Source organism: Triturus cristatus, chromosome 10, assembly GCF_964204655.1.
Source record: "Triturus cristatus chromosome 10, aTriCri1.1, whole genome shotgun sequence".
NCBI classification, from domain to species: domain Eukaryota; kingdom Metazoa; phylum Chordata; class Amphibia; order Caudata; family Salamandridae; genus Triturus; species Triturus cristatus.
This window is the reverse complement of record NC_140593.1, coordinates 94139104-94166196: the sequence shown is the minus strand read 5'-3', so window position 1 is coordinate 94166196 and position 27093 is coordinate 94139104. Positions and strand designations below refer to the sequence as shown.

Sequence of the window (27093 nt, the reverse complement as noted above, 5' to 3'; positions counted from 1 at the left end):
AGCATTCCACACAGCATGAATACCACCCCACTGGCGTTCCTAGCAGTGCATCTGAAAACTTGCTTCTAGCGCGGCTCTCCGGGCACACTCCTTGAAATGTTTGTGAATTCCAGAAAGCTGGAACATTTTACCTAGGCAGAAGCAGAGATCTCTGCTCGGAATGTTCTAGTTTTCTTGGTGAATTGGGCTGGAGTGTCCAGCCGTAGTTCTGTCTGTGTACTTTGTTGTTCTTTATCTGCATATTGGAAATGTTGGACAGTTACAACACAACAAAATGTCGAAGATCAGAGTCACTTTTAGGAATAATATACATTATTAAATGCATTTATTGCATTTAATGTGCTGAAGCAGAAAGGCACTACAATCATCAGAACAACGTGGGCGGCTGCGGGACCGTTGTATGCTGAGAATCCGGGATTATGCCTCTCCCGCAATGTTAATAAGACTTAAAGCTACACTTGTTGGCGGTGGGCGTCAGTCGAGTAGAGAGAAGGTTTCACCGCTATCCGGTGTGTTGTGATGTCTCTGCCGCCATCCTATGTCTTTAGTCGCTCTTACAACAAGAGAGGGCAACTCACAGGGCTTCATCCCAGGCAGAATCCACCCAAAATCCACAAAACCACTACCCAAATGTGGCCTGGGTTTCTGAACCCACAAAAAGAAAGATTTCTTATTTGCAAACGCAATTGGTTGGAAAGTCAAAATTCAATTGTCCACTCAATGAATGTCTAGTGACCATAAGGCATGGGGCGGAAGAGACGGTTCTAGCGGGTTCCATGGTCAAATTCCACACTGTACTGGTGCTGAGAGAGCTTTTACACACAAAGTAGGTCTAACGAGTGTGCCAGGCCTTTGGAGTCCTGTCTCGTAAAGGGCTGGCTTTGGTCAGACTTTTGTGGTCACATGGCCACCCACATGACCTGTGGAATTGCAGTCACCGTCTTACCCCACTTCAACCTGCAGCATCTCTGGATCTGCACTCCCAGATGCTGCATAACATGATTCTAGCATCAGTACAAATGGTGGCCCAAAGAACCTAGAGTTCATGGGAAAACCTTTGAGTCTTACCAGGCTGGGAAAAATCTACGCGTACCCTCAACCAGCCGCTAACTGCAGGTTCTCGTAGCTCCAGAGCAGACCCAGTTCCTCAAGCTGGTTTCCAGGCACTTTGATACAGCTGAGTCCTGCTGTCATGGTCATTCATGGTCACGTAGCTCCTCTCCTCTCCAGGGTAGAGGAGCAGAACTTCTCCTGTGGACAAAACTTGTTTCCAGCTTTAGAAGAATGGGGAGATGGATTCCCACTGGTCAAACATCTTTTTTTCCCAATTTGAACTGCAGAGCGTCTCAAGCAAGCCACTGGTCCTGGAGGCTCTGTTCGTGCCCAGCTCAGCAGCTGAGATGGGCATTGTCCAGGGGCAGTCACTTGAGAGCCGGAGACAGGCGCTGAATGGTAAAATGAGAGGCATTCCAGGAAAAGGCGACTTCAGTCTTTCCAAGTGGGGTGTTTATCTTAACAGTTGTATAATACATTGTACTCGTGGAGCAAAATTTACTTGATTCAATGTTTTTAATGTCTGCTATTGTTTTTAAAAAGATTCTGGGGATGAGGTTTGTTTTTGTACTGTACCCTTAAAGGTTTTTTGCCCTTCATTGCTTTTCATCATCTGGAGGCAGGTTTCCAGAAGGATCTTCTGCCCAGCATTTGTCCATCTGCGAAACATTATGTCTCTGGCAGCTTCTTTCTGTGAGCTTCTCTGATCCCGATTGTCGCTTGAAGGGTTGTTGAAGGGTTCTGCGGGAAATGCACAACAGTTGCTGAGTTTTCTTCTGGGGATCCCCCCACAGAACAGGGGCTAGTGCAGCCAAAAGTCTAGGGTACCCCCCTCCACGCCTCAACCATGCACCATTATTATGAATTTGAGGGTGCTTCGGTTTTGGGGGTAAGCAGCAGCAGCAGTGCTACCGAGTTCAAACCCGTTCTCAGATGTGAATAAAAAGTAGGTTTCAAGAAGGTCCCATGGTGGAGCGGAGCCTGAATGTCTTGTGTAGACCCAAGGGTTTCCCATCATCCTTTGAGGTATTCCACTGTGTGACAGTTGTCATCTCCCCAAGTTAAGAAATTCTAAATGGTGCCATGCAGGGTGATGAGTTAGGGATCAAGGAAGCAAATTTGGCACCAAGAAGTAAATCTTCTGCCCACTATGATGCCATGCAAGAAAAGCGAGACATCCCTAAATAGATCCGGACAAACTTGGGAATGATATTATGCCGAAGATGCAGTGTTACAGGTATGTAACTTTTTCTTCATATGCAGCTCTGAAGTTATGAGGGGAGGTCTTCTCCAGAACTTAGATAGCTGTCAGCTCTTGCACAGAGACCACATTCCTTTCAGGATCTTTGCTTGGAATAACTGCATACAGACCAGAGGAATGATACAGTCTAACATAGATTTCTTGCTTCGTGTTTTTATCCACTTTATAGGGTTTCTTTAGGAGAACTATCCAAAAAAATCTCCACCCGACGTATTCCTGTAAATATGAAGGAAAATGTGTGATCGACAAAGTGACCAGGAACCAATGTCAAGAATGTCGCTTCAAAAAATGCACCTACGTTGGCATGGCCACCGACCGTAAGCACTACTTTTTATTCTTTTATTTGAGCATTTGTCTCTCAATCTTTAGCTTTAATCTTCTGAGTGGAATTAGGGGCAAACATTTACTCCAGAACTAAAAACTTTGGCCCAGTTGCATTTTTGTATTCCCTTCTTGAAATAGTAACATATTTCTCATCAAGCTACTGGCAAATAAACTACCAGTCTCCCACTCATCACTAGCCCTAACTCCAAAACATCTAAGAATAAATGGAAACCATGGAAGACCACTAAAACTGTTCACAGTTATGACTTTGTCCTTATTCTTTTTTCCCTCTTTTTTCTATCAATTCGTATTTTCTAACCATTTTCCTTCCTTTGTTTATATTTTCTTTCTTTCCATTACTTTATTCTTTCTGCCATTTCATCCACTCTGTTCTTCCTTTCCATTTTTTCTATCCTTTGTTTTAATTGTCATTTATGTTTCTTTCTTTCTTTATTGAGTTTGTAATTTCTTTCTTGTACTTCACCTGACCCTTCCTGTTGTTAATTTTTCCTTCTTCCGTTCTCAACTTTTGTCCTTTCTACTTTTCTCACAATCTTTGCTATCTAAATTTTTCTCTTTTTAGGTCGAACTTTCACGACCTGTTGCATATACTTTAATATATACTTCTTTAAGAGCTTAAAGCCCACCCATTGCTTTTCATTTGTTTGTTTCAGTGTCCTTTAAAAATCCTTGCTTGCTAGTGGTCAATACTTCCACTTTGTCCCTCATATTTGTCTTTCGTTTCCTCACACAGAGCATGGACCAAAAACTGTATCTTACGCTATGTTTGTTTTTCTGCCGTTTGGGGGACTACTTTTTTCTTGGTTTCCTGCTTGTGGTACTGTTTGCCTGTGTCCAGCTTCGGTGCCCATAGCTGCTTCATCTTTGAGCACAGCGTGCCTTTTTTTCTGCAAAGAGGCCACTTGTTCTGGAAATTAAAGCGTACAGTTGGGAGTTTTCACAAGCACGGCCTACTTGGTTCGAATTCCGCACATTTTTAAGCTCAACAAACCAGAAGGCCTCAAAACCACAGCTGACTTCCATATTTGTATGAGAAAGTGAGGGAGTTATGCACGCTGTTCCCACAAGCTTGTATTTAAAAACAACTCTTGTCAATGCCTAAAATCCATCCTGCAGTTTATTTATCAAAATATTTCACATGTATACTGAGAAACAGGCACAAAAACGTTCACCAAAACACTGCGACAGCAGCTCTGGGCCCCGCAAGGATGTAAATGGCATTGCCTCTGTAACGGGTCCCCTGAAACCAACCCTGGCTTCCATGTTTGTACCAGAAAGTATGAAGAGAGAAAACTCCATGTTATAATAAAGTTTCTTCAGTCCTCCGCTCTTTTGTTTTCTTTCTCCACCTTTTTCTTGTCCACGTTTCCGTTCTCTTCCACTCTTTTTGCAATCCCATTTCTCCCTACCCTAAAACATAACCAAATATTCAAAAACGGCGACCGGAGGGCCCAGGCTCGAAAGGGGCCACATAAAAATGAGAAGGGTTGGAGTCTTGGTGGGTAATGGTTGGGCTGTCTATCATCAGCCAGGTCAGCAAAAAGAGGTGAAAGCCCCCTGCAGGGGAAAGGTAGGCATCCCTATGACCTACCAATTATAGGGCCCTTTCTTTCTCTGCATGCTGCAGGCCTGGCCCCTGCCTGCATAGTCTCCCAGCAACTCTGCGCTCCTTGCTTGCCTTCTACTCCTTGTCTCCACAGCATCCCCTCCAGCTCGTCCTACCCATACACCTCTCCCTGAAGCACACCCCACTGCTCACACACTACTTGACCACAACCCAGCCTCCGGTGTGCTCTTATTCTAGGTAAATTCGCTGCACTAAACACGGTTGTGCATTTTTTCACAAGTGCATGGCAGCACCCCCTGGAGAATCCCGGGGAAAAGCTGCCCACTATCGGGTGATGCACCCAGCCCTACAAACACTAGTCCTGAACGAAGGTGCTCCTTTTCAGAAAACAGATGCAAAGCCTGAAGAGAAAAATGAAGTGAAAACATGCTCTGTTATCTTTCCCTAGTAGCCGTTCACAGAGTCCTATCATATAGCGCTCCACAAGCCCTCCCCTTCTTGAAAGCTGTTGTTCGGTTGACTGCCTCTTCGTTCCAGGCAGCATCAGAGAAGCCTCTGGGGGAGTTTCTGCGGTCTGTTCCTTGTGACCTCTTTTAAGTCTTCTCCCTGGCCTGTGTTGCGCCATGAATAAATGTATCTATCATTGATGGCGCAGGCTGTGCCTTTGTGGAGATTTGATTTCGCTTCTCGGTGATGCTTGTGAGCAGCGTGAAAAATAAGCACTAGAACTCAAAAAATGCGTGGACCGGAGGGAAGCGAGGGATTCCTTCCAGATCAAAAACCAAAGCAAAATGCGACTTGGCTTTCGTTGCCGAGCAATAGCAGTGTTTCTTCTTTTGGCTTTTTTATTATGGAGAAATTAAAAATCAACAAATATTTGTGTAAAAATGGAAAAGAACTAAATCCACCTTGCCCCCTCTCTCTCTCTCTCTCTCTCTCTCTCTCTCTCTCTCTCTCTCTGTGTGCGTGTGTGAACCCCTCCTTTATCACTTCTGGGCTAATGTTGGACTTCACCTTGTCTTGTCAGGTGTGGTAAGCACAGGAAGTCATTACATATAGTCAGGGCCACTGAAATTATGCGATGGTGCGGTTTCGCCGATTTTTCGCATAATTATATATTTGCCACATTTGCTACATAATCCATAATGTGCAGCATAAATGCAGATTTTAACAAGAAAAATGTTTTTAGCCCAAACGGATCAAAAGTTACTAAAAATGCAGTGACCTGTGTTGCAGTGCAGCGGAAGGCCCTTTGCAAAGTTGGACTGGACACCTTTCTGGTGTTTATTGCTATATTTAGATATTAAACTGGGATTCATGAGGTGCAATCAATCCCCAACAGTGTTACCAAGTTTAACAAGCATTTACAATGCAATGGTCTCGGCATTGTTAAAGTTAATGTCATGAGCAATGCCAATACCTTTATTTTTGTATGTTTTTGTTTTTAAAACATTTAAAGAAACGGCATTGTTATTTACAATGTCAATAGCTTAATCACTCTCAAATGCGAGACCTATTGCATTTGCACCCACACACAGAGCCACACACCCAAAGCTACCCACACACACAGAGCTACCCACACAGAGCCACTCACATAGAGCAACCCACACACAAATAGAGCCACCCATAGAGCCACCCACAGAGCCACCTACACACACAGTTACCCACACACAGACAGACCCACCACGCATAGAGCCACCTACAAAAAAAGCCACCCGCACACACAGAGCCACACACACAGCCACCCACACACACAGACAGACCCTCCCCCACACACAGACCCTCCCCCACACACAGAGCCACCCATACACACACACACAGAGCCACCCCCCGCACAGAGCCACCCCCCGCACAGAGCCACCCCCCGCACAGAGCCACCCCCACACCGAGCCACACACACAGAGGCACACAGTTGAAGTTAATGTTTTACTCAATGATCGAGCCGAGACCTAAAAACAAGGATCAACACTGTTATTAACAAGTGGCACATTTGAGTGATGTTTAATTATGGCTTGATGAGCGTGGCCCTGGGCATTATCAGTCTGGACGGCGCATCTCCCACCAGCAGCCAGGTGGGCATGGGAACTAAAAGCAGCCAGCAGTGTCGCTGAAGACCGGCCCTTGCGCGCTGCCCCCGCCACTTGCACGCCCCACCTTCACCCGCTTAAATGACACGTTAAGCGTAATTACTGGTAGGCCTTTAAAATAAACAGGATTGGAAGGGAAAATTGCCCCTGCGAGTGAACGAGACGCGCTCTGGACACGTTGCAAGTGCTGGCCTTAATTGAGAGTTTCTTTGACTGCGAGAGATCGCTTCAGCCAGTTTTGGCGGGAGGACAGTGATTATAACTCCGGAGACACGCCAGTATAATGGTGACAACGCTGCGGGCAGAGCACTGAACTCAGCGCCACCGGGGTCCCTTGAAAGACTGGCGAGGGTGTCGTGAGATGCCTAGGTGGTCTTCTCTTTACAACACAGTGCCTATATTGCCATCCGCCTCGCTACTTACAATTTGAAAAGAAGCGCTGTGAAATCAGCATCGACCCACATGGGACCATAACGCAGGCACGCGGCGGGTGCGGGTAAAAAGAGTGGGGGGGCCCGAGGGTTTAGCCATTAAACAGGACTCATTCTGCCCGAGATCAATGAATATCTGTGAGATACAGGATAGGCAGGGGGCCCTCATCACATTCTGCAAATTGCGTTACGCCACTGAACCCACCCAAACTACTCACTTTCCTACGTTCCCCACCTTATATACCCGTTCTGAGGAATTAAATACATTTTTCGAAAGCTGTGAAACCACCGCTGTTGGGCCGGTGAAAAGCAGCTGTCGAGCTAAGAAAATAACAGGGTGGGAGAAGGCAGGAGCTGGAGGAAGGGAGCGCCCATTAAACTGGGAACGGCGCACAATATGTGTTTATGCCGGGAGAACAAATGGATGCTGAGCTGAGGCCAAGTTTATTCACCGACACAAAGCTCCGAACAGCTCTTCATCGGGGAGAATTGCCCTTTGTGTTTCCGCCGCAATAATGGGCGCTAATATTTCCTTAAAGGCCCTAATACGACAGGAATTCTGTCAGCGCGCGAACGAGGCGCGTTCTTCGGAACTGTGAAAGAAACTGAAAGACGCGTTCAATTATTACTGCCTGAAAAGGAGAGGGAGGGGTGCAAAAAAGCGCAAATTAGAGCTTCAAGTGTTATAAACAAACCCAGCCCTGTTTGTGCTTTCATAGGAATTCAGCATTTTGCTTTTAACAATGGTCCCGGTTCACGGTGCATAACACACCAAAGACACATATACGACTTCCTGAGCAGCAGCCGAACACGGGAGCCGACAGCAGGGGGAGAGGACGCCATTAACACCTCCGCCTTTCTCCGAGGCGAAGCAGAAATGCCTCGGAGAAAGGCAGCGGCGTTTTCGGATTCGGGGGCGTGTTTTTCTTTTTCTCTCCTCTTGCCATTGGCTGGAGGAGATAATCAGAAAAGTAGCAAAAAACACGCCCCCGAATCCGAAAAGGACGGGGCGTGTTCGGAGAGACAAACCTCTTCTCCAATGGCTGGCCAGCATTCAAGAGGCCAGCCAATGGAGAAGAGGGGAGAAGAGGGGCGGGTTCAAGCCCCTCTTCTCCAAAACATTAAATCTCCGGACTTCCGGTTCTGCCTTCGGCAGACCGGATGGTCCCTCGACCTAAAAATGACTAAATAATGGAGTAATGCTATTACAAAATGTGCCACATTATGCAGCATAATTTGCCTTTTCTTGCTGCATAATCTACTCAACCCTGCCGCATAATTTGGCCCTCGCCTGCCACATAATTCCAGTGGGTCCGCAAGCGTGTACTCGTCTGTGCTGAGCATCCAGTTACACTAGCTGGGCGGCCTCTCTCCTGTGCTTGGACAGAGCTAAGTAAAACCTAAACTTGAGCAAGGTGGCCCAAACATAACAAGCCCCTCACGTTGGTTCATGTGTGCAAGAGTGGTACACTTGACGCTGTCAAATACAGTACCTTATGCCAAAAGCTGTCATGGTATTCCCATAGCCAGGGACATCTTAAGAATTTTGGGGGCATTGTGCCAAAGGTATTTTAGGAGCGCCTTTTCGAAACCGCTTTGAATTCATGATCCAGTTTCATCTCTTTCATGTCCACTTTGGCCAGGTCAGTGACAGTGCACAGGCACACTGGTCCAAATTCTAAATGTGTTTACATCTAATATTCAGGGACAGTGACTTGTGTTTTCAATATTGTAACACATCAGCAGCTCACTAACATTTCTGCAAATAATCTCTGTGACATATATGCGAGGTCCAGTTTTGATCTAAACAAAACTTTTTATGGATGTTGCATGAAACATTAACACTACATTTCTCTACAAAATGTCTGTAATAGACTCTCACACATCACCCACATTCAAAAAATAAATTAAAGTAAAACGGTATTTGAAAAAAATCTGTTTAAGAATCACTCAACGTCAGCAGGGCAGGCCTGTGTAGAGAACAAAGCTGGTCTTTCTGGGGGCCCCTGAAAGGCAGGGGACCTAGGTCAGAGCCCACTTTGCCCATGCCCTAACAGGTACCTGCCTATAGCGCCAACCTAGCCAAAAGTCAGTGGAGCTCTGCGCGTGGTCAAAGATGCGCATAACTTTAACAAGTGACAGAAGAGGTAGCTGGATTGTGCGCGGTTTCCTAAGCTGCAGCAGTTTTGCGTGGTCCAGATGGAGAATATGGGGATGTGCTTCCAGGTTCGGAATTTATAGATTCTGTGTTTGTAAATTCTGTGTGTGGGTAATTTACGACCAAGATGCTAAGCCTTACCGCTCAAGGAAATGACCAGTATTGTGTTCACCCACATGTGCTTCTCGTAAAAGCTCCCATTCCTCTTTCTCGCCCATGTTGCTCCCTACCGGCCCTCCATTTTACTTCCCCCACCTGTGCCTTTTGTGTTGCATTTGCCCCCCAACCGACGCCCTCTGTATTGCTTCAACCCTGTTATGGTTCATTCCCCACCTGCACCCTTTGTATTGCTAATGCCCACGTGAGTCCTCTGTGTTACTACCGCCTAAAAAAATAGCTTTTGTGCTACTGTTGTTTGTTTACCAATCCAGCGCAAGTCAGTAAATAAAAAGAAAAAACAGCAAATCAATTGCAAGACCTAATGGCTTTGCCAATGCTTGTTTGACCTTTTGTTTCCCCCTCTTCCTTTCCCCTTTTCCATCCTTGCTCCCTTCACCCAACCCCCTTTCTTTCCCATCTTTTATTTTACTCTTCCTCTTCTTTTGACTATTCTCCCTCTTTCTTTTTTCTTTATTTCAATTGTTCTTTTATTTTTGATCCGCTTTTCACTCTTGTCTTCCTTCTTTATTTTCTTCCTTCTTTAACTTTTTCATTCACTCTTTTGTCTTGCTGTCTTGCTTTTTTATTTCTTTGTCCCAGTTTTATACACTGCTTCCTTTCATTCTTTGTAGACCTGTCACTTGCATTCACTCTTTCCTCCCTTCACTTTTCATCTATGTTTCAGTCCCTCTCCCGATTTTTCCTTTATTCCTTCCTACGGTCCTGCTTCTGTCACTGTCTACCTTCCATGTGCCATGTCTGCTTGCTTCCTGTCTTGTTTGCTCCTTCCCTCCCTTGTTCACCTCCTTGCTTCTGTTCTCCTTATCAGTTTTCTCTCTCTGTCCCTCATACTTCAACCTACGTTGTTGTTCAATCTTTCTCTTCCACCCTGTTTGTAATTTTGTTAGTTTCTTTCAACCTAAAGAAGAAGACCATACTCTCCAATTCCTGCCAAATGTCTCTGGCACATTAAGAAGCTTTGCTGCTTCTCACACTGCGTTTCTCCTTCTTTCTCTCAGTGGTGCTGGACGACAGCAAAAGGCTGGCAAAACGAAAGCTCATCGAAGAAAACCGGGAGAAAAGACGTCGTGATGAGGTTCAGAAGACACTCATCACCCGGCCGGAGCCAAACTTGGAGGAGTGGGAGCTCATCCACATTGTCACTGATGCACACGTGGCCACCAATGCACAGGGAAGCCACTGGAAGCAGAAAAGGAAATTCCTGGTAGGAGCCTCAGTGTGTCCTGTCCGCCATGTTGTGGTTTTGCTTATGGGAAGCGGCTAAAGCATACATAGGGGGATGAGGTCAAGAAAAGCAACACAGAAGAGTAGCGGCTCACAATGCAACGCTGCATGCTGAAGAATGTACAAGTTCCTGCAATAGCCAAATCACCCCCTGACCCAAGATAAATATTCACCAATTAATGTTGATTTTCAGGGTCAGCGCACAAGTGCATCCAGAACTCTTTTTCGTCTTCTTGCGGCATGCTTTTTTGACTTTTTTATAAAACATTCGGCTCTCCCTGCTGATCCTCCAGTTTGCATGGTATTGCATTGTTATTGTTTTTCCTTCCCCTTCCAGGGATGTAAAATTACTTTGTAACACAAATGAAGCACGATTGACGGTCGAAAATTGAACATTTCAGCTGCCAAGGGGTATATACTGCTTCCTGCACTTTAGGGTCAGCGTGATCGAGATGCAACTTCACCATAGTTAGGAGAATGTTCTTCATAGAAAATTTCCCCACGGGCTGGTGTTCGTCAAAGGAAGGACCCCATCAGCTGTATGCGGGCAACCAGACCCAGACAATAACAATGGCGTAAACTAGTTTCAACGTTAATGAGCGAGTCCTTAGATTAGGGTCATTCTAGGGACTGCACTCAACAAGACAGAACTAGCATATTTTCTGGGGATAGAGGCTGGGGTCCTGTCTTTGAGTGAAGAAGCCTGTAAAGTTTAAACTCTCTCAAATGGTGTTGGCCTCCAACCTCTTCTGGTGTTGGATGAAAGTTCTCGCATCCTTCTAGTGGCTGAAGCCTTTATCACTCTTTCAGGTTAGGCCACCCTTACATCTCAGAGGGATGGCAGAAGCCTTTTGGCTCTCTCAGATGATAGACAACTCCACTGTTGCCTCTCTGAAGCCAGAAGGGTCTTGCCTTACTGACGGTAAACCATTCTTACCTCTCCGGTAGGAGAAGCCTCCTCCCTCTCTCTGATGGTAGAACATTCTTAACTCTGAGGGCTCTAGTCTCTCTGAAGGTGGACTACTCTTACCTCTCTGATGCCCGAAGGGTCTTGCCTCACTGATGGTAAATCATTCTTACCTCTCTGGTTGCAGAAACCTCCTCCCTCACCCTGATGGAAGAACTTTCTTACCTGTGATGGCTGACGGCTCAAGTCTCACTCTTACCTCTCTGATGCCAGAGTGGTCTTACCTCTTTCTGACGATGGACCACTATCACCTCGCTGATAGCAGAAGTCTCCCACCTCTGATGATGGCCAACCCATACTCCTCTGATGGATGAAGGTTCTGGCCTCCCCCTGTCGGTAGACTACTCTTACTTGTCTGAAGGAGAAAGCCTCTTACCTCTCTCTGATGGCAAACTAGTCCCACCTCTCTGATGTCAGAAAGCTTTTTATCCAGAAAACACTGTTGCCTCTCTGATGCAAAAGACACATTTCTTCCTGATGGGAGGAGTCTTTTTACCTCTGTGCGATAGCAGAAGCCGATTGTGTCTCTTACGATTAACAACTCTTTGAAGGTATAGGGCTCTTTCCGGGAGAGGCCAAGTCCATCCTGGCCTCTCCGGAGACTCAGACTCCTCCCCATCAGTGCTTACCGAGACCCCAAGCTCCCCCTCCTTAACCTGTGCTCCCCTCCTCCTTTTCACACTCCTATTGAATGATAAGCCAAAGTCTTGCCAGAAGGAGGCAGCTCACGCAGACTCACTCTCATCTGCTTTGTCGGATGCTTTGCTGCTGCTATTTCAGCTGTAGTCCACCAGCACCCCAGCCCGTCCAAAGGTGCAGAGCTGCACCCCGCAGCTCTGGTGGACTATCAATCTGTAACATCCTGCCTGCTAGGGTTTCAATAAGCAGATGACAAGATGGTCAGAGGGATGTTTCAGGGACAGGTGCTGCATGGAGGTACTCCTACCCCCACCACTATATCTTGGATCTACAGACATATCCAAACTTTCGTGATGCAGTTAAACCAGACATCATCAGTGATTAATAGAAAGGGAAAACATCCTCCTCATTAAGGTGGCGTATGAGAGAAACATTACACTTTTGCTGCTCAATAACCTCTATTTCTTGTCTTGTTATGGGGTTAATCACACCATCAACAAAATTGATTTGACCTTGAAGATCACTCATAACCGTGCAACCGGTGCTATGCTCCTTTGATTCTACCAATCATACTGATCGAATTTGAAGGATGCAAATAATACTATTGGTAATCAACCAATTGTCTGCAGAATTTGGGAAATTAAGACATATAAGCATTTTTGACTTTTTAATCTGGCAGTTTTGTCCTCCTGAAATTTTTTAATTTGCCCTGAGGAAGCTCCCTAGTTACTGTACATGTATCGAAGCATGTGTTGGCTTCTGGCTTGTGATTTGTCCTTAATTCGTTATCTGATCATCTTGTGAATTGATAAATCTTTTTGAGTAAATAAAAACGCTTTTAGATTTCACAATTGAACGAATTCAAGTCCTGTAATTTACCTCTGCATTGAAACATTACTCATGATCTTGCACACACAGCATACCTTACTGCAGCCCTTTTGCATGGGAATTTAGCAGAGGATTAAAATGCGCGCAAAAGCAGTAGGCGGGCAGATCCCCATTGGGATGCACCAGCTGCCTTTCTAGCTTCAAGGACTCCAGGCAAAGCTCCCCATAATCTCATAACCTAGAGACCGATCACAAACCTGTTTGAGAAGCTCTGTACTACCATAGACATTGGTTCCTCTTACTGGGACCCTAAACATTTTTGGCAGGATGTTGTATGGGTTTTTTGGGTTTGGGATTCATTTTCTGCTATTTCTAGAGCTCCAAACTGTTGCTGCTGGAGTTGATTGCTTCAAATGTTGCCAATCTTTCTTGCCTAAAGTTGTATCACATTTTCTCAAAGACATCTCTGTCCAGTTTCGTCCCGCCACTGCATCCTCACAAAAGAAGGACCATCTGCAGAGGCTTCACCGAAATGTTTTTGAAGCTTTTACATTGAATAGTCAAAAGACTACAAATATTGACTGGAGCATATGACAGTGACATGTTCTCTCAATCTAAGTAGACCGCGGAAATCGAACGAAACTTACATCAAATTCATGAGTGATGCCATTGAGACAATTCGCCACTTTCGATGCGCCTCTAATCTCCAACTGGTAGTGGAACAGCACTGCCAGATAGAGTAAATTATTTAAAAGTTTGTGTAGAGATACTTCTAGATGAGAAATCTGGTAAAAGGTTGAATATCCTTTAGAAAATGTTACCATAGGCAGGAAAGTTATTCTTCTGATGCCTTGATAAGTTTTCTGGTTCTTATGCTCATCATGACCTAATGGTGCAATATTCGGAGCGTGACAAGTTAATTCTGTTACTTTTGCCTCTACAGCCGGAAGTTATTGGGCAGGCGCCAATCTCGAATGCTCCAGAAAGTGGGAAAGTCGACCTGGAAGCCTTCAGCCAGTTTACAAAAATCATCACGCCTGCCATTACCAGAGTGGTGGATTTTGCCAAAAAGCTACCTATGTTCAGTGAGGTAAGTCCTAGAGTTTGTGTGTCTTCTTTTTTCCACCAGAAAGAAACACCTGACAGAGGAGAAGAAGATGGGCAGAGGACACCTGATGTACAGGATGGTTTATCCATAGTAGGCCTGGGCGTAAAAGTCTGCATCGCGCACATTGTTTTTCCCACTACGCGCTATGCGTAGAGTGTAGAGTTCTGAAAAACTTCACATAGCAGAGTTTTCTTGCACTAGAACAGCTGTCATTTGCTGGAGCAGTGGTTTGACTGCCTCACAGACGACTCACCCAGAAAACGAAGGTACAACAACTGTTACTGGAGGGAAAGAATTTCCTTCAAGATGGCCTATGTGCTCGATGCTTCTTCTAGTTTCATTTTCAGCAAACAGATGTGGAATTAACTATCTGACTTAGATCATAATGTCTCACTGGAAACTTACTGGGCACTCTTGGACTCAGCTGAAGGCAAGCGTTGACTGAGAACTGATGTCACTGACATGACCTAGATGGGTGGTCTGTGACAAATACAATGTTATGTTATTTCTACTTGCAGACCAGGCACAAGGCCGTATTTTGCACTACCTGGAGTTTAGCCAATAAAGTGTCATTAGTGGCCAAAGGTAAGGTCTTTCCATAGTCGGTCAACTCAACTTATAACCATGGCCTGGACCAAGGTTTTCCTTGCTGTAGATGGCAGCCAGGGTAAGGCTTTCCTCAGTAGCCGCATGGTAGAGAAACAGGCACTGCAGATTGCAGAGACATTAATCTTCATGGACAAAGCCTGATCTAGTTTGACTCTTAGATTTTTCACTCTCAGCCGGAGGGAGGGGGCTGACCTGGGTTCAGGAGGCCACCACCGAGGAGATCAAAGATACTGGGCTTTGTCAAACAGCATTATTTGTCTTGTCACAAATCAGTTGCAGACAGTTCACCGTCACCCAGGCTGCAATCCTTAAAACAGAGATAGAGTCCAAACGAGATGATCAGTTGAGTGTCTTCTGCATATATGACATCAAAGCCAGTGGATTTAACAATCTGGGCAAGGGGGGCTACGTAGATATTGCACAACATCGGGCTCGGGGACGAGCCCTGTGGCACCCCGTTGTTGAGGGAAATAGAGCATGACTTAAACGTGCCCAGCATGATTGTCTGCGTGTAACTGCCTAGAAAGTCTGCAAGCCAACCAAGAGCTTTGCCACTGACCTCACGCAGTCTATGCAGCAGTGTTACATGTGAGGCGGTGTCAAAGGCTGCTGACAGATCTAGAAACACAAGCATGGATGGTGAGCCGGCATCTACAGAGAGGCAAATGGTGTCAGTGACTGCCACTGGTGTGGTCTACGTGCTGTGGCCGGCATCCCCAGGAATGACAAGTGTGTGCCTCAAGCTACCCTCCTCTCAGTGGATGCTCATGAAAATGCCATTGGCCTCATGACAATGGATCAGACTTTGCCAATGACACATTAGACAAAGTCCTGCCGGGTGCAAATCTGAAGATACCACTTCTAAGCTCTTTCTTACTGAAGCCGATTATTGGGCTCTGTTCTACAGCTGTTTTATTTCTAGCTTTTATTCTTATTCTGATCCAGAGAGCTACATTTTCTCACATGCACTTCCATAAGGTTCCGTCCTTAGCCATTATCGTTGTTACCTCTGCACCTTCCCTAATAGTCATTTTATATCATATTTTAGTCTAATTTGACATTTTCTGCTGACATCACCCAAATCTATATCTTCCTCTCTTCTTTGAGTGTCTCTCTTGACAGGCCCCTTTAGTCTCTAGTTCTTCAACCACACAGCTTTGCTGGTAGAATGCCCCCTTCTCTTACCTGGTCTACCAGTGAAGCTGAAATTCCTTTTTGTTCTTGTGATTGTGAACCCTCCTCTCCTCAGTGCTTTCTTCTCTCTGCAGTATCTTTCCCTTCACCTCTACCCACTAACATTTCTTCTTCTGCTATCTTTATTTCTATTCTTGTTTTTCAGTATAAACCTTCTCCCAGCACTTGCATGTCTTTTTTTCATTATTTAAACCTAGTAGAAAGGATTTCTCAGCCAAGCTGCCTGGCTTGTAAAAGCCCTGATGTAGTTGGTACCAGACACTATATGTAGTAGTAATAAAGTAAATGGATTGCAGTCCACATGTGCCTTTGTACTGTTCGTATGGACTATGTTGCACTCCTAGTGACCCAAGCTTTTGCTTCTTCCCAGCTGCCTTGTGAAGACCAGATCATCCTGCTGAAGGGCTGCTGCATGGAGATCATGTCCCTCAGGGCAGCCGTGCGCTATGACTCCGAGAGCCAGACATTGACGTTGAATGGAGAAATGGCAGTGACCCGAGACCAGCTGAAAAATGGGGGGCTGGGTGTGGTGTCCGATGCCATCTTCGACTTGGGCATGTCGCTGTCGCAATTTAACCTGGATGATACCGAGGTGGCTCTGCTGCAGGCCGTCCTGCTCATGTCTTCTGGTGAGTGATTGAGTGAGTGAAGTGAGCAATTGAGTGAGTGAGTGGTGTGTGTGTGTGAGTGAGTGAGTGGAAGAGAATGAGAGGGTTTTGTGTAGATGTCTGTCCTCAGGCCATGCTTCTCATGTCTTCAGGTAAGAGATGGAGAGAGAGAGATTGTGTGTGTGTCTGTCTGTCTCTCTGTCTCCAAACTTCCTCCTTATGTCTTCAGCTGAACCGGTGTGTACATGCACGGACCGCTTTTGCTGGCCAGGTTGATGTTGTATCCTCGCAATCATGTAGCCGTGCGTGTCAGGATATGTTGTTGTTACTGGTCGTGCTGTGCATGTCTTCACGACCCTGAGAGTATCTATATGAGTGTGTGCTGAGCTGGTCCACTCATTACAGACCATGCAGCACATATTTGTGTGTGATGATGGGACACACCTCCTTGTACAATAGGTGATGCCTCAGTGTTGCATTGTCTAGTTCCTCCCAGATCAAGATATGGTAGATCCTCCTTGGCCCTCAGGCAAACACAGGTGTCCCACCTCCCCAAATGGAGCAGGGAGGACGGACAAGTTACGGACAATGTATCTATATTAGTTGGAGAGAATGCATGTTAGGTCCCTTCAGAGCCCAGAGAGGCTGCTGTTGAAACAACAACTCTTCCAGGGCTCGACCTTTGGTGGATAGTAGATCACTGAACAGAGGGGCGTCATCAGCTTTGTGGTACATGCATACTTTCTGCTGTGAGGGTCATGGCAGTGCTTGGATACGTGCTTTGACGATGATGAAGAACTTTCCTTGTGAAACAGCTTGATGCCGAAGTGCAGTTCAGGGGTCCTCTTGTTATCCTCACGTTCTTGCTAGTCTGTCCTTTACCTATGAGATGATGGACCCAATAACATTTAATAAGGAGAAGCAGTGGTCCCTCAAGGGGGAAGTGTGAGCCTCCACTTCCTTGGAAAAAAAATATGTAACCATCAAAAGATTGATTCCATTTCTAAACAAGACAGTTGTATTCAGTCTGTTCAATAATAGAGAAAATCATTGCATTTTTATATATCAAGCCAAATTGAAAGAAAAAAAAGAGGTGATCCCAAACAGCGCAGTGCAAGTGAAATGAGTGAGTGTAAACTGCACTGGTGCTGTAGAGTGTATGCACATAAATAGTGACTGATTCAGGATGCAAAAGTGGTTTGGTACACACTCTGACACAGAGAGAAATGCTCCAGAATCAAATAAAAACATTAAACTATTACGTCAACGTTTTGACCCGATGCATACAATTTAGAAAGGGCCATCACCAGGACACAGGTTTGGGAAACGGATAATGCGTGTCAGTGTCTCTGCTTGCATTGAACACAGTTTGAGAATTTATACAATGTACATGAGTACATTGATAAATTCTCAAATTGTGTTCCTAAATTCTCCTTATTACTTGATTACCCGGGTCCGAGGGTTACTGGGTTGCCCCATATTCTTATACATACAGACCCAATATCAATAGCATGATTCCGCTGCTGGGCCTTGCCTGCATCCCTGTCTTGTACATACTGATGCTTCTCACTTTTCTCTCACGGCAGATCGCCCAGGCCTTTGCAACGTGGAGCAGATCGAGAAGTTTCAGGAAGGCTTCCTCCTGGCCTTCGAGCACTACATCAACTACCGGAAGCACAACGTGACGCACTTCTGGCCCAAGCTGCTGATGAAGGTGACGGACCTCCGCATGATTGGCGCTTGCCACGCCAGCCGCTTCCTGCACATGAAGGTGGAGTGCCCCACAGAACTCTTCCCTCCTCTCTTCCTGGAGGTCTTCGAGGACTAGAGAGGACTTGTGCTTTCTAACTCGGACGACAGTGCCACTGCACTCGCGCGGGCAGAGCGCAGACGGAGGAGGATGGGCGGTGTTTCATTCCATGGCCTAGCACTTATTTAATGTTTTTGGATTATTGATTATGTTGTTGTTATTGCCTCTAGACATTAGTGAAAATGTCCCTGTAAAGCGGGTACCCTGTGATTCTAGCATTTCCGCTCCTTTTGCCCTTGTATAAGAGCAGGGGACGGCAAAATACACATGTTCACCGACACTAATGAACATACTCCCTGAATGTCTTGTTCGCTTGTTTCCAAAAACCTCCCCTTAACCCCTATCACACACCTTACCCCAATTTGTGCCTTGGGCGGTAGTTCTTAGCAGACTTTGCCGAATGTGATCACCAGCGCCCATCCTGCCTTTCTGACAAAGAAGTAAATTTACAAAAAAGTCCCTGGCATAAAGGAAGCCATAGTATTCGAAAGAGGATTCGATTTCTCCAGAATGCTCTCCTGTTTTGTTTCTCAATGGAAAAAAGATCCTCTAACTGCATTCTGGTTGGTGCACGCCATCATCACAGGGTTCTGCCCTTGATCACCCAGGCCAGAAGCACTTTATTTAGCAGTTGGATCACTGCCTGTTGCGATAATGTCATTTATTGTTCATGGTGCAAGAGGAAAGCCATACCATCATCTTCGTGCGCACACAGGGAGACCTTTTGGAAAACCTCTTAAAGAAGTTTCAGAGGTCTTCAAAAAGTTGCCAGTTGACCAAACCCAGGAACAGCACATCTGAGGAGGTGTAAAGGCAGCAGAATGCAAAGCAAAAAAACTAAGGCGCCAGATCATCAGCAACTCACCTCTCTGCTTGGATCTATATGTTGGAAAATCATCAGACTTTTCCTGTGAAGAGAAACCACATCTGCTTCTCCAGAAAAGAACTCATTGCCTGGCCACTAATGACTTCATTGGGTACAGCAGCTCCTCTCAGCGACTTCAGGACAATTACTGATGACACGATTACTGTGCAATGAGATCTTTTCATTTCTTGTGATATGCTGAGAATTTGTTCCAAGGCTTAGAAAACCATCCAGAAATGAAGAATGTGATCCGAAATATCTCCGTAGCCAAAAGTGTGTGGGACCGTTCTTGAGGGCTGGTTTTCCAGTTTGGGCTATGTTTTCTCATGCATGTGGCGACAGAGACAAAATCCTCAGCCCTAACTAGGACATGGTTGGATAAAGATGTATGTCAGGCTAGTAGAAAGCATAGTCATTTTGATTTGCTGGAGTGCGGCTCCCTTCCCAGGTTGATTTTGTCTTTGCGCTGTTTTCTCTGCCTGCTGTGGTAGACACTTCAACAGGGGTTTACAATGGGAAAAACACACATCTGGCAGGTTTGGGGGTTTTAGGAGATTTTTCACTGCCGAATAGTCAGCCCAGAGCCAAGCTTGAGGATGGCAATATGTGATGGTTTTTCTGGTTCTTCTTCATACTGAGGTTGAGTGAGGGATGTTGACCGTAAATGTGACTGCAGGTTAATCTTCAGTTCAGGCTTGAGAGTGGAGGGCTGGTTCGTCTGCCGCCCCTTCCATCACTCCGGTATCCACCCTTGACGCTCTGCCTGTGCTTTTCCTTGTGACTAAGAGTCATAAGCATAAAAGAGGACAGTGCAATATATCATGTATTCACTACACAAACTGACCTCTCAGAGGGGCACGATGGAATATAGACCTCCACGCATGCATGCATGTTCTCTTCAACTTGACTCCTCATTTCATTCACAGATATCGACTGGTCTTGGTAACCTAGTTACGAATAGGGAGCTGCATGATTTCTTAATATTTAGCAAGTAAGGGGCGGTGAGTAAGCCATTCAGTCTGACTTGAGTCTTCTCTAGGAGACCAGTTTCTTGTTCCCTTGCTCTAAATGCAATTCTTACCTCTGTCTGCTTGTTGGACAACTATACGCTTTCCGAACTCAGAAGCGAGATGTAGTTGGGCTGTAGGCCTAGCCTTCCTGCTCAGCATTTTACCTATGCACCTCAGCGGATTCTTTGTGGCCTCCGGCCTTTACCTCATTAGTTCAGCACTTGGCTTTCTCCCTACCAATGTCATGTTGAGTTCAGTTTACCTTTTAGCCGCAGTCTTGCTTCAACTAGAGTAAAGAAGTTCTTCTCTGGGTGTTTCATGAATCAAAACCTTCACCTTTTGGTTTGCCCTCTGTTTCGCAACCTCTTTTACCTTAAAAACAACCCAAAACCAATTTTCAAACCTTTGGGTTACCTAAATGTTATGTTTATTGATTTGTATAGCGCACTAATCACCCGAGAGGGTATCCAGGTGCTTGGCAGGTGTGTAGGTGTGAGGTCCCCAAGGTCCTTATACGAAGATCCAGGTCTTCTTTGTGGTTCTGGGATATAGCCCCCTATCTTCTCCAGTGTATACACCGTAAGGTCTTCAGCCTTGTCCTTTTAGGCATCATTGTGCAGACATTGCACCTTTCTGATGGTGACACCATCACCTCAACTCTAGGTTTGTGTCCCAGATATAGATTGGATCTCACCAATGACGTCTGCAGTGGCATCATAACAGCTACATCTCTTCTAGTACAGCTCAGCATCCCAGTGGCGTCCCTTGTTCTCTCTCTTACTGATTGGCCAGGTCCGACTGTACTGTTTGGTCCTACTTCTGAGGTTCTTAAAATCAGTGACATTGAGCTGGGTGATAATAAACATCCTTCATCTGTCAATAGCTTTTTCTAAAATTAAATTTCATCAAGTGACACAGATATTATTCGATTTATGAGGGTGCGTGTCACATGATTAACTCTTGTCGTCCTTTCTGATGCCAGGCTGGCATGACAAGCTCTTCTTCAGCCCAACATCCTTCTATTTGTAACTGACTGTCCCAAGCACTACTGGTCATTTGTTCTCTGGCCTGATGTGGCTAAAGCTGAACCAGCCTGTGACGGGCCCCTACCAAAGCACAGTGGTCTTCTACAGGTGATCCTGGCATATGAATGACCTTTCTACACTTCTGGAAGCATGTGGGTGGTAATGCGGACATCTCACATTTTCTGTTCCAGCTCTGCTTGTGTTTCAGAGATGAGTCTGCCAGGTGACTACACTGCTGCCAAGCTGCCCCTTCTCATGTGTGATACCTTCAGCCAGTCTCAGATCTTTAGCCAATAGTACTCTGCCATATAGGACTTCCAGGTAGGTTTGCTTTTCCACTCGAAGGGTGGAATTCAAAGTCTTAGTATGGGAATTACACTTGGCTACTAAGCCAGAACTTGCAGTTGGCCATTTGGCCACAAGGAAGGTAGATGTCTGGCTACTTCCATCCATGTGAACCTTTCAGAAGCAGGTTCAATCAATAAATTTGCCACTTCAGTCGAGTAGAGGCTGAAATCACTTGACCTTTCAATAAATTTGTTGCAATTGCAAGCAGGCAAGGATATTTTCCAGGGCTTGAAACAGTAAAATCACTAACTTTAATGATCTTTGGGCACATCCTAGTTTCTTCCATTTTTTGCCAAATCCTTTTTGATTTTGGAAAACGCTTAGTTTTTCCAAAGATGACCTCTTGGTTCCACCATCGAGTGTTTGATCACCTTCACGATAGATGCGGCGGAATAGAACCCTCATCAACGCTTCCCCATTGCTCTTATGATGGTGCCCCATTCTTTGATGCTGCTGACTCTTATAGGACACCTATGTCCTATCGGATGAGGCCTGACAACATCATCTTATAGCTCAGTTTTTATTTCTGCAAGAGGTTAAGAGACAGACATTTTAAGAAAGTTAAAATGTTACTTTCCCAAATACTGGGAGAGTTAGGTGGATGTTGGTGTTAGATCTCACTGGAAATGGTGCCTTTTTGGCCAGTGACCTAAACAATTTCAGCAGCAGTAATCATAACTTCCCAAATACATTATTGAGTCGATCGCTGAGTTTCTTGCATCTTCTTTCTTCACCGCAGTGCACTTTCATGTTGAGATGTTAGTGCTTATGTTTGTGGTGTTTGGAAAATCCATCTATACCCTCTTTCCAGTCACAGTACTAGATTGGGATTTCGAAATTGGGGTTCTAGATTAATTTCGTCAATTCAGGACACGTCTGTTAGTTGTGCTTTATCGTCGCACATAGCCGACTGCTCTGGAGTGCCCTCTCCCACACTGGTCCTGTTCATCAAGTCCATTTTCCACACGTTTACCAAAGGCAGTGGTGATGAATTTACTGCAGTCTTGCTCATCACTCTGGGATTAGCTGCTGATCACATCCCCAGGTCTTGTTGTCTTCATTAGCCACAGTGAGTTTCTTTGTGTTGGTCTGCAGAACTTGTATATGTCACATTGACCTCCCACTGCATGGATCTCCTTGAAGTGCTAAAGCCAGCTTTATTGTTCAGAGCTAAAGCCGATGTCGACAAAGTCTAAATGTTGTAAAATAGATGGACAATATCAGCTAAAGGGCAACATGGAATCTGAAGGTTTTGGGCATGGGTGAAAGTAGATGGCCAAATATAGGTGATCAGGTTGCAAAGTCATTTGATGTTTTTCCCGTAGTATGACGAGAGTTCAGATCTAGTAAGCTAGCTTTTTGATATTGAAAGATGATCCATATTTAAATTTTATAGAGAGACAGAGAGATCCTGTATTATAGTGTGATATATTTATTTTCTGATTAAAAGTAGAATACATGTATTTTTAAGAAAAAAAACAAAAAAAGTTATGTCATAAAAAAAAAAGATTGTGGGGTAAAACAAGGTTTGGCCTTATCACAACGTTTCGCCTGTGTTGTATATGTGTATATATATGGAAAGGCAAAAAAAAAAAAAGCCGCGAAAGTATGAACGTCTTTTATGTCCGTATGTCAATATTGAAAAGTTTGAAAGCAATGTTGTGAAGGTGATCACTTGCTTGTGTCTGCCCATCAATGGAGCTTGCCTTCTTTAAAAGCTTAGCCTATTACTGCAGAAGACAATCAAACATTAAAATACAGCAGAGCCCTAGCCAGTGAGCCTTTCTTTCTGTCTTATGTCTGTGATTATCGTGCCATGGGTTTGTCACGACAGACGGGTGGGTACAGGAGTGAAGTCTATTACTGACCAAAGTAACTTATAATTGTTAGTCGCTAAGCTGCCCCAGCCATCTGCAGACCTAAAGAAACTCTTTGTAAATAGCGCAACAGCATGCGGGTTCTGTACACTGATCTGTCCTGTTGACCACAGCACTTTACCTACTCACCTTGTGGGCACCGCGTGACTGTAATTGAAAAATGCTTCACTTTGGGAGTTGCATTAACGTAACCGCTCAAAGTTTTGCACACAATGGATCTGAGGAGAGAAACGTAGTGATCTGAATTGATGCACATATTTTAACTAAGTGAGTAAGTGGGAACTAGAGAACTGGTTAACTGGTTCCACAAGGAACAACTCAACATGGGGGCTCTTTCTTCACCTGGAAGTCTGTGCAGTGACCTGTCTCCACCAATGGGCGAGGAAACACACAATCCCTCTGTTTGTCAGGTAGTCCATCTATGCAAATGTTGAGGATGTGATGGTCACATCACTGCAAATCCCTTCATGCAATCCCAGGTCTATCCTGTCCCTGTTGATAGGGCGTGAGAGGTAAACTGGCTGGGTGGAGGAAGCCTTTAGCGCTCATGCTCAGTCCTTGTTTTGGCTTCAGCTCACTTCATCTTGCAAGGCGTGTGCACTGCGGCACGTTTGCAGCATCTGCAGCTGCCTCGTCAAGTACGAACAATCTAGAAATTGTGCGCAGAGTGAGGTTGGGGCAACAAGCGAATAGACGATCACTACTCGTTTTTTCGCTCTTTATTCGGTTGCACACTGGATGTGAAACGGGGTTGCGGGTCATGTCCCCGGGAAGGTCCTCTTTCACCTCCAGCAGGTGGCCGAAACACTGTCAGTAAGAGGTCTACCCAGTTCACGCCACATCAGGTGATGTAATTGCATTGAATTCAGACAGAGTTTTCCAACAAGTTACCCTGTTTTTGATTTTGCACCTTTTAAACCTAACGCCCATGGTGATCGCCAAAAACTCAGGTTTCCAAGTGTGGGTACAAACTTGACGTTGAAAACCACTTTCTTGTAAAGACAGACGAAGACTTAGAGAGTTTGGCATCACTTGCAACCCCGCGTCCTTCAATACTTCTGTATTTGTAGGAGTGTCTAAAGGATGCAGAAAGGGCCTTCGCCCCAGATTTCTCAGGGAGACTTGTAGGAAGAGAGGAACTAAATCCTGCCCATTGTCGGTGCAGGGTCTGCCACTACCACTTCATTCGAGTAGCAACAGTCAATCGCGTGCTCACTACAAACACCTTTGCACGTGTCGTGACAGGCGGAGAAAGATTGTCTGCAGTCCTGGCCTTTTACCTTGATTGAAATTCATCAATTGGAAGTTGCTAGCCTTAACATGTCTTGCCTCTTTTCATTCCCAACAGGCACTTGTTCCTGATTTGACAAAAATATCTCTTCTAACTAACCCATCTACAGCCATGTAGTCCTGTTATGTGAGATTTTAGGTTTTTAAAAATAAAATATTTAGCATTTTTCTCACTGCACTTGAATGGGCCATGGGAATATTATTCTAGAACATGTAAACATTAGACATTCATTGGCTGGCTCACCCCTATCAAGTTTGCCATGCTACATTGGCTCACCGGATTGGCTGACGAAGCCCGAGATCTAGTGTAAAGCTAGCCAATGCACCCCGTTGCGTCTGAGGAGAATAGATCTCCAACTCAACAAATAGAGGATCTGCAGGGATCAATAGGTTCTTTCTGTGTTTTCAACTTATTTTTTGCTTGCAGTCCCTGAATTTGTCACAATCTTATCCCCTGACTTGACTAAGGGGTACTAGCTATCTTTTGTTATTTCTAATGCCTCGTTCACAAAATCCAGACATAGAGACGAAGACGGAAAGCAAGGGTACATAAGCAAGTCTTTGGTGTCTTTCTAAGTCCGGAGCATCCCCTGATAGCTGGGGGCTTAGAGTAGCCTAGCAAGTTTGGGAATCCACCTTCACAGAAGGAAAGTGCTCAAAAATGAGGATTTCAGTACAATAGAGATATGAAAATTGTCTTTTGAGACAAGAAGCTAAGACTGGCTACCGCTCTGACCAAAGCTAATGCCGCAGTGCGCCTACGTTGTACGTGTTTTGCTGAGGGTGGTATAGGATATTAGGACTAGGCACTTTATTATGCCAGAGTACGCCTGGCACAGATGGCATCGGGTATGGAAAAGTCATCATTCGACGCATCATACGGAATTTTCTTAAAATGTTCAGATAAAATTCTTCAAGACTTTGTATCTAATATGTCTGTATTCTCAAACAATCCAGGTATCTTTTCAAAGTATACATGTAGGCCTTGAGTTATATGCAGTGGCGTAGCGTGGGCGGGGCACAGGGGTGTTTGCCTCGGGAGCAAAATTCCTTAGGAGTGGAATTTTTTTTTAAAGAAAATTCGTGGTGGAAGGAACTCGGGAAGTGCTATTGGTCCACGGGTTGGGGGGTGCAATACTTGCCTTGCCCCGGCCGCTAGCAACCCACGCTACGCCACTGGTTATATGCCCATACCATGTGGGGGAATCCTCACATTTTTTTCATCAGGTTTCAGACTGTATCTGGTGCGCATTGTGATTACTGGACAAAAATGCTGAGAGGTCTGTTTGAAGTCCAGAAAGTGGGGCCGCATCAATTGTAAAGTTAAGAAAAGCTTGTTTCAAGACTGTATTAGAATGAAGAAATGGTTCCTACATGGTTTACTCATGTACTGAGTAGAATGCGAGCACCAAATTGTGAGGGAAAGAAGCTAGGACATCAAAGCTCTGGGAGGGTATATTTTTACTTTGCAAATCAGTGTTACGTGATATTGCTAGGAAAGACAGAACGTCATATTTTTTCAGCCTAAAAAAGTAAAAACAATAAAGAAATATATTATATATATTCACACAAAAATATATATCCATATGTACACATTGCAAACTGTGGTGACAAATGTTTTAAGCTACCCTAAAAGATAAATTTGTATATTTGGAGAAGATATGTCTTTTTTTGTAACATAGCTTTTATATGCTGATGTAATTATGAAATTAGTGGTTGCAGTCCTATCTTGAGTTGTAAAAAAAAAAAAACACGTGTAATGGAAAAATAAATAATTTTTCTCTGTGTGAATATCTTCTTCTCTACCTCTTCCTCCCTTAATCCTGCTGCCACATTTTATATTTCCTTTTCTTTCTTTTGTTGCATTCCTTTTCGCTCCGTTTCTTCTATGTTTTTTTTCTGGGTATCTCTTCAGTCATCTACACCTCTTTTTTTTTTTTTGCCACCTTCTCTTTGTCATTGGACTGCCTTCTCTTTTCGCGTCACCATTGGAATTTGCAGCCCAAACCCATTTACCTAGTAAGACAACATGAGATAGTACTTTTACCTCTTACTTAGAACTGAATGTTTTTCAAGTGTTTGCTTTCACGGCAAGTGAGCCTTGTGATGGGGAATAAAAACTTTAACACAGACTGTGCTGCAGGTGTGGTGATTTAAATGTTGCATGAAGCTTGCCTTAGATATAGCCATGTGAGAGGCGTGCGTAGATCCTTACGCCAGGGGTGTCCAAAGTAGCCCATGGGCAAGCTAAGCGGCTCTGTTCCTCATAACCACTCCTCAAGTAAATGACCTCCATTTAAATTCTTTGATTGTAAATTTGTCTTATGTGGTTTTATTGAAAACCTGGCACGGATCCAGGCCTACTGGGCCTTCGTTAGACACCTCTTTATTAGGCAGTGCTTTGATGGTGCAGCACGCACCACTGGCCCATTAGATTGGTGGCAGAACTGTACCATGCACTGACTTTTTAATGGATCAATGGTGCTCATTTGCATACTTGTCTCCATGGTCCAGTGTTTAATTTTAGCCGGTGGTTTCCTGTGCTCGGCACCAGCACTTGATTCTGAGCACCCGCGCTTGTGACAATCTGCCACATGGTGGCACTGTCT

General features: G+C 44.9%; 1 protein-coding gene across 13 annotated transcripts in view; it reads left to right on the top strand.

Moving 5' to 3' along the window:
• The window catches only part of THRB (thyroid hormone receptor beta), a 600087-nt gene extending 573471 nt beyond the window's left edge, over window positions 1–26616 (top strand). For all 13 annotated transcript variants that reach the window (XM_085630527.1, XM_085630519.1, XM_085630516.1 and 10 more), the window contains 5 exons: window positions 2484–2631; window positions 10081–10286; window positions 13684–13830; window positions 16022–16280; window positions 17846–26616. In XM_085630527.1, the coding sequence (XP_085486653.1) occupies window positions 2484–2631; window positions 10081–10286; window positions 13684–13830; window positions 16022–16280; window positions 17846–18087 (1002 nt within the window). In that variant the 3' untranslated portion in view covers window positions 18088–26616. The remainder of the gene's footprint in view (window positions 1–2483; window positions 2632–10080; window positions 10287–13683; window positions 13831–16021; window positions 16281–17845) is intronic.
• The last annotated feature ends 477 nt before the right edge of the window (window positions 26617–27093 follow it).